General features: G+C 51.5%; 1 protein-coding gene across 1 annotated transcript in view; it reads left to right on the forward strand.

Moving 5' to 3' along the window:
• The window catches only part of Ice2 (interactor of little elongation complex ELL subunit 2), a 55,911-nt gene that overhangs the window by 23,822 nt on the left and 16,125 nt on the right, over positions 1-15,964 (forward strand). The window contains exons 11-14 of the mRNA XM_004628953.2: positions 5,453-5,529; positions 5,798-5,927; positions 11,373-11,457; positions 12,468-12,518. Of these exons, the coding sequence (XP_004629010.1) occupies positions 5,453-5,529; positions 5,798-5,927; positions 11,373-11,457; positions 12,468-12,518 (343 nt within the window). The remainder of the gene's footprint in view (positions 1-5,452; positions 5,530-5,797; positions 5,928-11,372; positions 11,458-12,467; positions 12,519-15,964) is intronic.

Below are 15,964 nucleotides of genomic sequence, written 5' to 3' on the forward strand. Positions count from 1 at the left end.
GAGACCAGACTGAACGTACATCCTATTCGCCGTGTGACTCTTGAGTTTGCATTGTGATACGGGAGCGCCTCACGTTCCCTCTTAGGGGCTGCTCTTGACTTGGGTCAGAATTACGAGCCCCGAGAGCTGGGCTTTTATAGGCATCAGAGTGTTCACGGGATTGCTGGAGCCTGGCTCTTGTAGCCCCGTCTCCCCTGGGGCGTGAGGGGAGCGTTTTCCTCAGCCTAACGGTGGCTGCTGCAGCCTGAGTCATTGCCTCTTTCCGCAGCTTTCCATATAGTTTACAGTTCAGGTTTTCTTTCAGAGTTTACATTTTTATGCATGACTGCTGAATTCTGATAAAGTAAAACTTTAGTATTATAACAAATTTTCTAAGAGGTATTGAAATGTCTTTGCTTTTTCTTAAAATGTTTTGTTGTATGCATTTGTCACAGTGCACTTTTTTTGTAAGTCTTGGGGCACGTCTTATAGCCCTGCCCTGAGAGTCATCGCTTACCACTTCGTAGTGTGTGGGGACAGGGGCCGAGTGGCTCAGCACTAGGCCCAGCACGGATCCTGACAGAGTGCTCCCTGAGGACCGTGCAGCTGGGTGTGGTGGCGTGCACCTGTGATCCCAGCACTCGGGAGGCTGAGGCAGGAGGGTCGTTGCAAGTTCTAGAGCAGCCTGGGCTACAACATGAGCTCAAGGCCAGGCTGAACTGCATAGCAAGACCCTATCTCAGAAAGACCAAAACAGAATAGCTGCAAAGAGAAGGGAAAGAAATGCTGCGCTTAGCAAATTGTTCCCTGCAGCAGCCTGAGGAGCTGGCGCTGCCAGGAGCTCCACGCTGGCCCACGTCCAGGATGTACGCCGTGGCTGCCGGGCTCCTGGGCTCAGGGGAGCTTTTGCTTGGTAATATTTTTAGCCTTTGTTAAGTAGAAAGAATACTGACTAAAACTTAACGTTTAATTATTAAAATCCCACTTCTAAGAATTTATTTTCCATTGTTAATTCAAACTTGAAATTCTAGAGGCCAAATGCTTTGAAGTAAACGTACACAGGAGTGCTGTGTATGTAGGCTGGGAGCCGGCCACGGGGCCCACGCGTGCTAGTGAGTGGCTTGGTCTCCTGGGAGGTGTGCCAGCGTTCTCTGTACCAGATTTCACTCCGTCCCTTTTGCGTGCCTCGCTTGTGTCTGACTGTGATAGACTTCAGAGCCGTAAGCACGAGCGTTCGGAACACGTACAGTGTGGCCTGCATTTGCCAGGCTTCGTTTCTGTGATTCTTGCCGTTTCGTTTACTGGCGTTAACAGCCACCTCCAACCATTTGCTAGAGTTCAGTAAACCAGCCTCTGACCTGCCTCCTCCTGCTTCTCTTGTGTCCTTTTTGGAGGCGGGGTCTTGCTGTGTAGTGCCCCACCGGGGAGCTCACCTCTTTATTTCTTACCGAGCGGGCCCATTCCTCCGCGTGCCTCTCTTTCAGCCCGTGGTCCCGCGGTGGTGGCTCTGCAGCACTCGTGCCTCGAGCTGCAGTGTCCTTGAGAGCCCTGGTGGGCTGGCACCTGTCTGTGGGGCTTGGACCGGCCGTCTGTGGCCAGTGACCGTCTGTGGCCAGAGTCCTGGAGAAGAGCTGGGCGGGGCTGCAGCTCGGCAGCCCTGAGCTTGATTCCTGGGACAGTGAGGGGAAAAATAGCTTAGGTAAATTTTCTTTTCCCAGGACCTTGCCGGCTTTTGTTATTTGATTGCTTGATGGTAGCCATTTTTTCAGAAGTCAGATGGACTCTCAGTGCTGTTGTAGCTGCAGTTCTCTGATAGAGATGCGGAACTTTCCCTACAACTCCCGCCACTCGTTCTGAGCGGCATCTCTCCATGTCCGCGGGCTGCCTGTCAGCGGGTCCTTCACTCTGGGGAGCGCTTTTTGTGGGCGCCGCATGGGCTCTGTGTGTCGGCGCCTGGGCAGCCTAACCCCCCACCCTGCGGGTTGTTGCTTCACTCTGCTCCTTGTGTCCTTGGCTGTACAGGAGCTTTTGGATTTGGTGTGATTCCATTTGCTGGTCCTTGGTACTAGTTCTTGTGCCACGGGGGTTCTGATCAGAAAGTCCTTGCCTCTGCCTTTGTCTTCAGAAAGTGTACCTACTTGATCTCCTAGCGGATTATGACTCTTGAAGATTTAGATCTTTGATCCCTCTTGATTTGGATCCTGATTTAATTTTGAACAAGATAATTTGATAAGGACATTGCCATTTCCTTGACCAAAGTGAGATTTGTTAGCCAGGTATGGGGGAACACATCTGTAATCTCACCACTCGGGAGGCCGATGTAGGAGGATCACTGAGTGCACGGCCAGGCCAGGCTGTATAGGAGTTCAAGACTAACCTGAACCACAGAGCGAAACCCTGTCTCAAAAAGATAAAGCGCAATTTGTGAATGTCACGATGTAACCCAGTAGGACAGTATTCGTTTTTCATCCCAAAAACATGTCAAAGTAGGGAAGCCTAAGAGACTGTCTACATAGAAATCCTGTGGAAAATTTAAAACTTTCCAGTGAATGCCCCCCGCTGCAGCTATCGCTAGGGGCTGCTTCGAGCGCATAGCCTGTCTGTAGTGGGCTCCGCGCCGCTTGCAGTCTGTCCACTGTTCTGTACCATGGCAGCTCAAAGAGCTCTGAGCAAGCACGAAGGATTAGACTGCGAGGAGGAGCGAGGGCCGGTGTGAGGGAGGGGAGCTTCTGAGAGGCTCAGGTGCTTAGCACAGAGGGAAGAGTGCGTTCTCATTCATCTTTCCTCCCTAAAACCAGCCTAGATGAAACTTTAAAATATTTAGACATGCCAGGCGTGGTGGCACACACCTGGTCTCAGCACTCGGGAGGCTGAGGCAGGAGAATCACCCCAAGTTGAGGCCAGCCTGGGCTACAGTAAGTTTGAGACCAGCCTGAACTGCACAGTGAGGACCCCGTCCCGTGAATCAGTAAATAAGCTAGGATATTCAAGGACGCTCTCCCGTGACTCTTCAGTGCAGTGGAGCCGTCGGCTCCCGCGTCCTCAGCAGAACTCTGCTCGTTGAGAGCTGCCTCTCGGAGGAGGATTCGAACACGGCTGCTTTCAAGTGCTGTAGTGAAATAAATGAAGAGGCTAATTTGGGCCGCAGATAATGCTGGAATTTACTGAAATTATGGAACTTACGTGTAGTTAAGAAATCTAGACAACGTGACTTTTTCTTATTTCCTGTTACTGTCTGTCACAGCTAGCTACACTCTGAGTGCTGTGCTCTAAAATTCAGATGCAGTCATTTAAAGTTTATATCGGCTCCTCTGGGTAGGAAGACGGATTTTGGAGCTGCTAAGTGCTAGGAAGGCAGCAGAAGGGCCGTTTGGGGGATGGTGAGGAACTGAAGTGTCCAAGCAGGAATGGGTGTCAGGTTCTGAGGAGTTTATGGGAAAAACTGAAAGGCAAAATCAGGAAAAGGTTTTGCTTGGAGAGAAGAGGAGCCTTCTATCAGGGAGAATGAAGTACTGAATTTAATTTTTATCGTATGAAAACCTTAGCTGTCGTGGTGGTGCTTGCCTGTGATCCCAGCACTCGGGAGGCTGAGGCAGGAGGACGGCAAGCTCCAGCCCAGCCTGAGCACCTACCTTAGTGATTCAGCAAGACCTTGTTTCAAAAAAAAAATTGCTTCTAAAGGCCTGGGGATTTAGCTCAGTGTGAGGGTCCTAGGTTCAGTCCCTAATACTGAAGAAAAAAATGGTAAAGTTTCACTTCAATTTTGAAGTACTGGGTGGGCCAGATAGCCCAGTGCTCCAGTGTCTGCTTCGGCAAGCTTAGGCAACGCACAGGGACCACATGCTGCGCCAGCCCCGCCCCCAGGGTGGGCTGAGCAGCCACAAAAAAGAAAAAAAATTACAGTCCTGAGGGAAGATTGAGTATTCAGGGTGTTATTTCCCATGGCTTCCTGGAGGTGGCAGTGGCGCCCGTACAGACATTAAACCTGGATATAGGACCGTGTGATAGTAGCAAAGAAAATCCCCAAAGCACTTCGCTTTTTTTCCTCTTTTTTTTTTTTTTAAATGTATTTAGTACAGGATCTACAGGGTCTCACTATGTAGATGGGACTCGTAGTGATCCTCCTGTTTTCAGCCTCCCAAGCTGGGACACAGGCTCACACCACCACCAGGGGTGGGGCCAGCAGTGCACGCTGGGGGTCACCCCAGTCCCTGCTCCTGCTAAGCAGGCACTTTAGTCCGCTGAGCTATGTGGCCGACCCCCAAAGCACTTAGCTTTTAGTGTACACATTTTCAGAAACAGTATACATTTTAAGGTAAAAGTGAGACTTAACTCATTATTCATTCCTGATCCAGGAAGTACTTTGGTCATTTTTTTCCCCAGTTCTACAGTAGATAACCAGGAAAAAACTTTCTTCACACTCTAGTCCTTCTGTTCCTTAGCTCCTCTTTGCTGTACAGTTAGGAGACTAACTCCCACACATATTACCATTGTCTGGAAAATCACAGTGAAACGATTTTTAATATAAAATCATCCTAGTCACAGCTTCCAGCTTTCTCAGCTATGAAGGCCCCTTCTGGCCTTGCTTCCCCCGCGGGGTACCTGGGGCAGCCACTGCTCCACTGGGGTCTGCCACGGTCCCCACCCCTGCCTTCCCCACAGTGCTGCAGGACAGCCAGGCGCTTGGTGCTCAGTGCCACAAGGAGGCCGGGCCCACCCATAGTGCACCATGCATCCCGTGTGGATCGCAGAGGCGTCCCCGGCTCATTCCCAGCTACTGTCATCAATCATCATGCCAGAGCCGCCAAGGCAGCCCCTCCTGAGAATCAGGAGCTCGGAGGCCCTGACGGACATTCCCAGCTCAGTCTGCGCATGTCAGCGTCTCAGTGTGGTTTCAGATGTACTAACTAGGGGCCGGGGAGACAGCTCAGCAGAATAAGCGCCTGCCGGGCAAGCGCAGGGTCCTGAGTTCAGTCGCCGGCGGCCTACTAAGAGCAGAGTTTCTGTGCCAGGAGTCTAGCCCAGTGGTGCAGCACCTCCTGCTGTGCACAGGCCCAGGGCTCCATCCTCAGCACTGCCAAAACAAAGAGGAGCGTAGAATATCCTTTGACAGACGTGGGGTAACGCGAGCACAGTGACTACAGCTAGCGTCATTTCATACATATGTATGTCTGTTTACGTACTCTCCTTTAGGCTAGGTATGGGCGCTCTGCTTACACTAACGTCCAGGCCATGAAGAGCAAACACTTTGCCAGGTGCCACTACGCGTGCGGAGAAAAGCCTTTCACACCAGCAGGATGGCTCCCCCACAGATGGCAGGAGGCAGGTGATGCTCATTCATTCATAGAATGAGAACCAGCTGGTTGGCATATCTGAGCCTGAGACAGATGAGTAAAGCTAAAAGGGGGCAAAACTTGCTTAGTGTTTTTATCTTCTTGAGAGTCACCAGTATACGTCAGGCCTTTGCTTGCAGTGTCTAGCTTTGAACTTTTGAACAGTCTTACGGGATGGTGTTCCAAGGAATCCGTGTCCATCGGGTGCTCAGTGGGAGTAAGTGGGTGCCCGCGTGGATGGGATGCTGCCTTGCCTGGGCCCGGGTGGTGCTGGGGGTCTCCGCAGGCCCCACTTCTTGTGCCAGTGTGCCCAGGGTTCCCGTATCCATCGGGATAAGTGTACCGTGTCTGAAGCCTACTCTATAAGAAAGGATGAGATGAGGTTACCTGAGAGCATTTTGAAGGCTGCGAAGCTACGTAGGCAAACGCATTTGCTATCGCTAGTAAATTCACGGAGCTCTGAACACTCTAATCTTGCACCGCAGCAATTTCCGGTTTACATACTGCCAAAAGTGGAGTATCAGGCCTGTTATGGAGTGGAAGCTTTGACGGAAAGTGAACTCTGTCGCCTGTGGACTGAGAGCTTGCTGCACTCTAACTGCTCCTTTTATGTCGGTGAGTTCAGCGGGAGCCTCTGCGCTCCTCTTTAACTCCCCAGAAAGCTGCCTAAGTCCAGTGGCAAGCCCCGCCTTCTGTCCTTTTTGGTTTGGGTGTGCTTCCTGCTAGACCTCATCCTGCTTGAGAATTAAGTGGCCAGATGGCGCTCATGGTGTCAGAGCCTCACTGTTCCTGCGTCCCGTTGCTCTTCAGCTGCACACCGGTGCTAACGCAATGTTCTGTTTCACAAGTGCTGTGCTCAGCAGTGCAGTTAACACAGGTGTGCTTCCTGTGTTGAAAAGTGCTGTTACTAAATCTGTGTCATTGACCTACGCGTGTGCTTTAAAATTTTGTTAAAACTACAACATTGTCTTAAAATCTTAAGTATTATCTCAAAGCATTTTGTTGGCTTTTATTTTGATGTTTTGGAAGGGAAAGAATCAGGCGAGGGTTTGCGTCGGCCTGGGCCAGCTCGTTGGCGGGGAGGCCTCCCCCGCACCGCTCAGCGCTGGCCTGCGCCCCTGCCGGCGCCCAGCTGTGCCGCTCCGGCCTCACCCCGGCACCCCAGGCCTTTTCGCTCCTTCGTCTCTCCTGTTGCTTCTTTCATTGCATGTTACTTGCAGTTTCTGCTCTGTTGCTGTTCTCTGTGTGTCCCTCGATTCCTGCCTGTCCTTCTTGCCTACTCCAGAGTACTCCCTTGAAGTTGCGCTGCCGTCTGGGTCGCTCTCTGTCATGAGAGTGTTGATGGGATAATTGCTGTCTCTGCTCAGCCCAGAAAGCAAGTGGCGAAATGCACTTCCTGGTGGGGCTGAACCCGCCTTTTGACATGCAGCGCTGCCGCAGGCTTTTTTTTTTTTTTGCGGAACCGGGGGTTGAACTCAGACCCTGTGCTTGCCAGGGAAGCGCTTATTCCGCTGAGCCATCTCTCCAGTAACCGGGATTTCACTGTCCTCCGAAGCCTTCCTGAAAGTGGCTGGCAAGCTGCGCCTCCTTTAGGAAAGGACCCAGCAGAAGCTCATCAGCTGTTCTAAAAGTCAGACAGGTGCTGGAAGCCTAGTTTTAGTGCACAGTCTAACACATGAAGCCGCCATCCACTCTGCAGATTATGTACTGAGTACTTGGGCAGGGGACTGCGGATTGGACCCTGAGCCTTCACACGTTCGCATTTTTATTTTTCGGACCTTCTGAGGCACGGTCTCGCTGTGCAGTTCAGGCTGGCCTTGAGCTCACGGTGTAGCCCAGGCTGAATGCACACCGACCCTCCGCCCCGCCCCGGCCTCCCGAGCGCTGGGGTCACGGGCGGGCGCCGCTGGCCGGCTGCACCTGCGGAGGAGCTCCCGCGAGCTCAGAGCAGCCGCTGCTGTGTGCTCCTGCGCCTCGGCGAGTCTGCCCACGCTGCAGCCATCTGTGTGGTGTGGCCAGAATAAACAGCGTTCGAATTTGAAAAATACCAGGTGGCCGGCACGTTGCCCTTGGCCTCGCGATGCCTGGCCGGGGAGGCGGCCGCCTGGCGACGCATGCGCTGTGCTTGTGCGGCACAGCCGTGGCTTCCGGCGCTCTGCTTCTGTGGGCGTGTACGCCGGGCGCAGCCGGCTTGCTTCTGTGGCTTTGGTTCGGTGCTAAGGACTGGGCCTGGGTGCTGTGCGCGGTGGCCACCAGGCTGTGCTTGTGCCCTGGGAGTGCATCTCCAAGCCGTGTTTTAAAAGCATCTGCAGTCCTGTTTAATTTAGTTTCTAACATGATAGTAAGAAAATCGCCGCAGGCTTGTTAGTGCACATTACAGGCCCTGACCCAGCAGGCCTGGGCGGAGGGCGCAGTGCCCCTGCTGTGTCCCCTGTGGACTGCGTGCTGCGCCCTTGCGTGGTGCTGGCGCCTCTCCTCCAGGGACCTGCGCAGCTCACAGCCTGTGTCAGCTCGGGGAGCCGCACTTGCTTTTCTTTTATTTGCTTTGCTGTGCTATAAACAGGTTCCCCTCTTTGCCCTGATTACAGCATATAATCCCATTATAATCCATAATCCTGCCCTACAAAAACCTTAAAATTCCTTTCTTTTAGAAAATTTCTGATGTCCCACCACTCTCTGCCTTTCCCCTGTGTCTCTAATTCCGTGTGTATTCCATGTAGTTGCCATACAGGCAGGCCGCACTTTGCATAAATTTCAGTTTTGACTGAACATTAACAGTGAGACCAGGCATGGTAATCCCAGCACTCAGGAGGCTGAGGCAGGAGGATCGCTGCAAGTTCGAGACCAGCCTGGCTACACAGTGAGACCCTGTCTCAGAGACCAACGCAGCAAGTAAATCTGTGGAGAGCCTTCCCTGCAGCTCCTCGGAGCATTGAGCTCTGCCCCGTGTGCAGCCGGTTGCCTCCTGTCTTCAGTGATAGCCATGTGATAGCTTATCAGAGAGCATCAGAGGAGGGCATGGCCAACGTGAATTAGTGTAAAGCCAAGAAGCAAGAAATAATACTGCTCAGCGTGAACTCCGAACCAAGCTCGCTGGCGTCAGGAGTCAGCGGCAGAATGTTGCACAGCAGCCCGCTGTGGGGGAGAGGGCCCCGGCTTCCTGTAGTGAGCCCCGAGCGAGCGGTGGCCGGAGACCCTGTTCCGGCCCCTCTCCCTAGGGCAGGCGTCTGTTCTCTGCGGCTTTCGTGCTTTAGCAGCAGCTGGCAGCAGCGAGGACCCTGAGCAGCTGTGACAGCCTTGCAGCTTCTCACGGCGCTGTGGGATCTCCAGTAGTGTCTGCTGTGTGCGCAGGACGGCGGGTGGCTGTGGAGGGGAGGGTGCCGCGCAGTGCCAGCTCTGTCCCCTGCACCACCCTGCCCCTCCACACATGCACCCGTGCACCGTGTGAGTAAAGAGCAGCGAACGCCCACGCATGGCCGTGCCTGAGGAGCCAGGCGCTTGCCGCTACCAAGCCCATGTGTGAGTATCTCCGGCTGATCTTTAGGCTTGGGCTTGTGCTGTTTCATCATCAGTTAAAACGTTAGAAAATGAGCTGGCCGTGGTGGTACATGCCTGAGATCCCCGCACTCGGGAGGGAGAGGCAGGGGGACCCCAAATGCAGGGTCAGCCTGGACTATAGAGTGAGACCCTACAGAGGGAGGGAGGGGGGAAGAGAACGCCCTGTCAGCTGTGTGTGTCACACTCTGTAGGTGGCCCAGGACAGTCCTTTTTCATGCAGGCAAGGCAAAAGGTTGAGTACACCGCTGGGGTACTAAATAAACATTTTACTATGTTTTCATTTCCCTCTAAGTATATATAACTAATGGAAAATGTATAATGGTTTGACAAAAATGTCAAGGTAGTAGATTAATTGTAAATTTTCCCATTGATCATTGAATGTGCCAGCATGGTTTCAATCCATACGTTCATGTGTGTTTGTGCTCTGAGAATTGAACTCAGAGCCTTGTGCATGGTAGGCAAGCACTGTGCCACTGAGCTACATCCCTAGCAGTACTTTTGTAAAACCGGGTGTCTCTCTGTCTGTGTCTCTCTGTCTGTCTCTCTCTCTGTGTCTCTGTCTTGTCTCTGTCTCCCTCCCTCCCCTCCCCTTCTCTCCCCTTCTCTTTCTCCTCCCTCTCTCAGTTAAAGGCTTGATTTGTACTATATAGTGTACTCCTTTGCACCTTGGACACATGGAAAACACTTGTACACCACTCTGTAACATAAAGACTGCGTGTGGCTGGGGGCAGTGGCCACGAAGCTTATTCTGCCCAGAGCGTCCTGAGGCTGCCGCGCAGGCTAAGGAGATGACTGTCTCAGGAGTAGGGACAACCCGCTTGGTGGCCGCAGGTAGCGTGGCTGCAGGGTTGAGAGCTGTAATCTCCTGGAGGAGGGAAGGCGCTCGTAGCAGTTAGTGCGCTGGTCTCCATTACTGGTCCAACAGACCGTATTTGGTAGGTGCTACAGTGAACTTTTTCATTGAATTTCTTTGCAAAAGTGAGGGCTGATAGTCTGTTTCCTCAAAGGCTTATTTAGTAAGCATCTAAAAATGCTCTGTACTTGATACCTTTTTATAGTTATTAAGCTATTAAAGTACATCTTTTATTAGGAGTGTCCTTGTGTGATGAGTGTTAGCGCTGCGGAGGTGGAATTAACCCTGGCAGAAAGAGCGAGTGGTTGTGGGAACAAACGGGCTTGTCATCTTAGAAGGAGGCATCGGTAAAAGTGCGCCTAATTAAATTCCCTGAGCGAAGTGCAGATGAAATTCAGGCGGGCTGGGTATGAAAATGAGGGGCTAAATGGTGTACATTTTTGCGGGCCCCAGAGTGACTGATGGCAGCTTCCCAGGGAATTGGCTTTGTGGACCTTACATTAGGAGTTTAAAAATGAATCCACAAACAGTGGTGCTGGGCTGGTGAGATGGCTCAGTGGTCTAAAGCACCTACTTAGAACAAGCTAAGCTAAGCAAAGCACAGGGACGGCGGTTCAATCCCCCAGCACCACATGCCAGCCAGCCCCGCCCCCTGGTGGGCTGAGCTGGCCACACACACACACACAAATAAATAAATAAAATTAAAAAAACAATAGTGGTGCTCTCAGCATAGCATGGGTGCCCTCCTCAGCGCCCGATGTCGTGCGGGGGCGTGGCAGGCTTTGTTCTGAGTGCTGGCCTCAGGACTGCTGTCCTCGATCTTCACTGCTGCACACAGTGTGTTGTGTTTTGTTTCAGACCTGCACGTTACATTTGAAAGTAGAGATAGCCTCATGATAGTGTGTTTGTTTTTTAAAATTCTATATCCTACATATACTTATAAGAAAATAAGACTTGGAACAGACACTTCAAATCTTACTGTACGCTTAAATTAAAAGTAAGCCATGTTTATAACCTAATTTGGGAGAGCAGGAAATCAAACTCAGGACCTCACCCTGGCCAGGCCCACTGAGCTGAATTCATGGCCCTCTCATTTTTATTTTAAGAACCACGCGTCTTAGGTATTGAGCATGTCTGGTCTATAAGTTTGGTTTTTAACAGCTTATTTGATGACAAATACGTATTTCCCTTAAAAAGAAAAAGAAAACAACTTTCAGGAATCTGAGTGTGTAGCCCTGAGGCAGAGTACTCTCCCAGCACGAGCAGGGTCCTGAGTTTAATCCCCATGACCGTAATAAAAGAAAAAGAAATCAGCCCCCCAAACTGCAGCACTTCTAAAAATTGCAAACACTACTACTAAATAGCTGTGTTTCTTAAACTGTACGATGAGACGTTCTCTGTGTGTGGACATGTACGAATTCTCTACATTCAGAAAATAATTTAGAATGACTCTGTATTTCTTTTGTGATTTGAGTTATTATAAGATGCACCTTTGCTCGGAGGCGTACTGTAGCTTGTCTTGGAGCGGAGCGTTCCTTGGTGGTGTTGGAGTCGTGGGAGAAGCACCTGGAAGGAGGCGGGCGGCGGGGCTTTGTTCTGTCTGTTAAATACTCTGACTGCTTTTTTCTAACTGTTCGGTCTTATTCCAGGACATATTGATGCATTCAGTTCAAAACTCTTTCTGCTAGAGGAAATTACTTCTGAAGAATTAAAGGAAAAGCTTTCCGCACCCAAGTAAGAAAGTTCGCTTTGTGGTGGGAACTGGGAAAACCTGTTAATGTAATCACCAGTTTTCCTCTCTGTCAAAATACTGGTTAAGTTTAAATAATTTACTTTTAGTGCTTTTGATGGATGGCCTCACCCATCAGGGCTTCCCCAACCTGACTGCGAATCCTCCGTATCGCTTGTCCCCATTTCCAAATTGGCCACACTGCTAATCTCGCCCACCTCCCTGCTTAGCCCGAGGAGCTGGGGCTGGAGGGCAGCTGGCGCGTTGCAGGGCGCGGGCACCACTCTGCGCGCCTGCGCAGGGCAGGTAGGGTCGGAGCGCCTGGGGCTCGGCGCATGGCCTGGGCAGCATTACCTCGGTGTCCTTGTGGGTCAGCTCCTAGTTCTCTAATGCGAGGAAACGTGATTTATGGATATTGTCTCACTCGTCTCGCAGCTCCTCATGAAACACGTAGGAAGATGCGAGATTTTAGGGTCCTGGCCCAGGGCAGACGGCTGAGCAGAGCAGGCCTGGGAGTCAGAGGGCTCGGTGTGCTGCTGGGGTGAGCGACAGTCTGAACTTGGCTCTGCGGCGGGCTCACCCGCAGCCACGGACTCGCCCTGCAGCCGGGGCTCAGAGGTCCCCTCTGCTTCGCACGCATGCTCAGGGCTGCTCCCCGGAGCTGCTGCCCTGGGGAGGTCACTTGTCTTTAGCCAGGTGGTAGAGCAGCTCTGCCGTACCCTGCTCAGGGCCTGCCTCAGTTCTCGCCATGAAAATTATTGTTAAAATGAGAAATAACAAAGGGAATAAGTCTAGGTCTAGAAGGGGGACGAAAGCAGCACCTAGAGCTCCTCGCCTCCCTCGCGTCTGTCCCCACCGCTGGCTTCTCCCCTCGCACGGCGCGTCCTTTCTGCCGTGTTGTCTGCTGTTCCTCCACCGCTTTGCTTGTTGTGAGGGTGCTTCTCTTGCTGAGATCCTGAACTGTGAGAGTGATAGTTTTTAGTTTAATATTGTGCTTATTTCTTCTGTTTAACAGGGTTTCAAGTTTATTTAATGTCCTACAACATATTCTGAAAAAATTAAGTAGGTAAGTATTCTTTCGACGTTTTGCATTCATATATCTGATTCTCTTAGAGGAGCATGTTAGAAATTTGCCCAGTATGCTGCCAGGGCTAGATAGAGAAAACTAGAGAAGCAAGAATTACTTTGTCAAAGCTAAAACTGAAAACTGAAGTACAAAGAATACGGTAGTATGTGGTTTTAATGAACCTGCAGATCTACTTTCCTAGAACACTACTGTATGAGTTTCCTGTTCCTTAGTGGTGCACACCAGTGCGGGTTCCTCTGTAGTGCTGGCTCTCAGAAACCCACTGGGCTGAAGTCAGGGAGTCTCCGGGCTGGCTCCTTCCAGAGGCACTAGGATCGGCTCCTGGCTTTCTCTATTCCTGGCGGCCAGGCTCCTTCCCAGGCCCAGCGCTGCTTCTGCCGTCCTCACAGTGCTGCCCAGCCAGGTCGCTGTACCCCATTCCCTCCTCGCCCCGCTTGTGCTTTTGTCTGCCTCCTGCTCTTTAGGGCCCTCATGATTCTTTAGCACAGAGCCCCGAACTCCACGTCATCCCCGTTTCCAGAACTCCTAACCAGGGAGCACTTGCAAAGCCATTCATGCGATGTATACGTAGGGCCTAGAGGTGTGTGTGAGCCTCACACATGGCCACCGCATGTGGCCAGTATTTGGCCCACCATAGTGACAGTGAGATTTTTCAGTATGAAGCAGCAGCATAGAGGGCTGGGGAGATGGTTCAGTAGAATAAGCGCTTGCCTGGCAAGCACAGGGTCCTGAGTTCAATCCCTGGTACTGCAAAAAAAAAAAAAAAAAAGACAGCATACAGCAAGAAGCCCAGTTACTCTGTTTATGGCCCAGATTAGAGCGCATTCTTCGTCTGATCATTTCTCACACTTTTGCAGCTCTGCATACCTTGCATAGGCCCTTACAGAGAGCTAAACTAAAACACAGTTCCAAGGTCTGCACTTAAAATGTGCAAGTTTGAGTTGTAAATCGCTGTGTAACTTACGTAACTAGGCATCCGTTTCCTTATTTATACGTAAGACGACAGTGTCTGGCAGTAACTTCCTGAATACCTTTCAACTGTGAGGCTCCAGGGCAGGACCTCTGTCTCTCGTACTCTGCCCCTCATGTGACGTGCACAGACGCGCGGTGAGCACAGCCCCAGTTTGGTAGCTTGCAGGTCTGCAGCTGCGACCTAGCAGGTCTTGCAGGGTCAGTCAGGACTTGGGCCTGCCTGCCTTCTTTCCCAGGCTGCAGGGCGCTTGGCTCTCCTCCTTGCCTTGCGGAGCTAGGAGGACCCCTGTGTCACTTGGTCTGCAGCTCTCAGCCTCAGTCAAAAGGGCGAGGGGCGTCCTGCCGTCAGACCGTGGGCCTCTGTGACTGTTATGTCTCTGTGACTCATGTCTGCCTGCCTCTTCCACGTTATAGCAGTCTTGTGGTTTCAGGCCCGGCACATAATCCAGGAAGGCTGGCCATTCTCAAGTCTGTTGCTTAGCCCCCAAACCCTTTTCCCAGATCCATTGTCTTGTGTTGTATCACATGCACTATCCACAGGTCCTGAGGTTTGGGACATAACGGCTCTAGGAGCCCATTATCCTGCCTCTGGTAGTTGACGCATGTACCTAACGCGTCCGTAGTCCCGTGAGACACTTCCCAGGGGTCTCACTCTCCACCCACTAAATCTGCTCCCCCGGAGCTGGGTTGGCATCACACGCCTGTAGTGCCAGCCACTCAGGAGGCTGAGGAGGGAGGATTGCTTCCAGCGAGGAGTTCAAGGCCAGCCAGAGCTGGGCGTGGTGGCGCACATCTGTAGCCCCAGTACTCGGAGGCTGAGGCAGGAGGATTGCCTGAGTTCAAGGCCAGCCTGGGCTACATAATGGAGTTCAAGGCCAGCTTGCACTACATAGCATGACCCTATGTAAAAAAAAAAAAAAAAAGAAAAACATAAACAGCTTTTCTTCATTTTTAGAAAAGATAGTTAGGATACATGCTTTCATTGATAAAAGCTCACTCTTTGAAAGGTTATTTATTCTTACTACCAAATAAAGTATTACTCAGTTCCTTGTATGAAAGTGATTGGAAATCACTTTCCCCAGAAAAAATAATTCTGTGTACCTCCTTTGTCAACACCTATTATTTTCTCACTTAAAAAATTAATGAGGGCCGGCCAAATAGCTCAGTGGATTAAAGCACCTGCAAGCAGGCGCAGGGGTCAGGGGTTTGAACTCCGGACCTGCCATGCCAGCCCCACCCTTGGGGCACACAGATGGCAATTGAGACTGGGCGTGGTGACACACGCCTGTAATCCCAGCTCTTGGGAGGCTGTAAACAGGCAGATCACTATGAGTCTGATCTAATAGTGAGACCCTGAACACCCTGTAGACCCTTCTCTAAAATAAAAAATAATAATAATGAAAACATAATTTACTGGGTTGTTAGGCAGATCTATGTAACTAAACTGTGATTAGTCTTTACTTTTAATAATGTGGAAAAGAACTGCTGCCCTTGGCCCCGTTGATCTGGAGAGGTGTGTGTCCCAAGAGCGCAGGGCCTTATCCACGTCCCTTGAGTTCTGTGGTGATGCCTCAGGTCCCTCGACGCTTTCCGAGAAAGACAAGAATGTGGAGTGGCTGTGTGCCCAGAGCCCATGGTTTTGACAGGGGAGTCCCACTGTGGGGGCAGGGCTTGTGGAGCTGCCTGCTGGGGTTCCTGTCCGAGGCCTGCTGTCCTCAGCGTTTTGGGCAAGTTCTGAGCATCCCTGATTGTCTGTTCATCTCCAGCTTGGAGCAGCCGTTAAGCTGTTAAGGGCCCGGCGCACAGGTGGAGGGAAGCAGCGTTAGCGTGGTTCGCGCACGCTAAGCGTTCAGTAGTGTCAGCTGCCACATATCCTCGTAATGTCTCAGATTGTCCCGGGACTGTTCTGCTGGCTGTTTCTGCCACTTTAGTTTAAAGTGCTCAGTGTAGGCCAGGCATGGTGATGCACGCGGATCGCCACACGTTCAAGGCCAGCATGAACTACAACGGGAAACCCTGTCTCGGCTTAAAAAACACAAGTGCACGCTTTTGTGTCTGCTCGCCTGTGAGTAGGTACAGAGTAGGCCAGTGCTGAATGGCTAAGAGTGTTGCGGGTGTGCAAGTGTGTGCCCTTCGCAGCTGGAGAATTAGGCACGAAATTGACAGACGGACACGATAGGAAAAAAGAATGTTTAGATAGTCTCTAAATGGCAAGAAAATAGGTTTAAAAACTTATTAGATCTTAGGTTTTTGTCTGTATTGTTCATAAAACTACCTGTACAGGCGGTGTTCCATTCCACAGTTGTTTTAGTTGTATGAATAGCCCGTGGTTAAGCAGAGCGCCCTTGAAACTGTCACTGCGAGCTGGTGCGCCGAGCGTGCCTGTGTGTCCCCGGCTAGCGTGCCTCCAGCTGGTGCGCCGAGCGTGCCCGCCTGCCCCCGGCTGGTGCGCC

The sequence above is a fragment of the Octodon degus genome, unplaced genomic scaffold (genome assembly GCF_000260255.1).
Source record: "Octodon degus isolate 3935 unplaced genomic scaffold, OctDeg1.0 scaffold00026, whole genome shotgun sequence".
NCBI classification, from domain to species: domain Eukaryota; kingdom Metazoa; phylum Chordata; class Mammalia; order Rodentia; family Octodontidae; genus Octodon; species Octodon degus.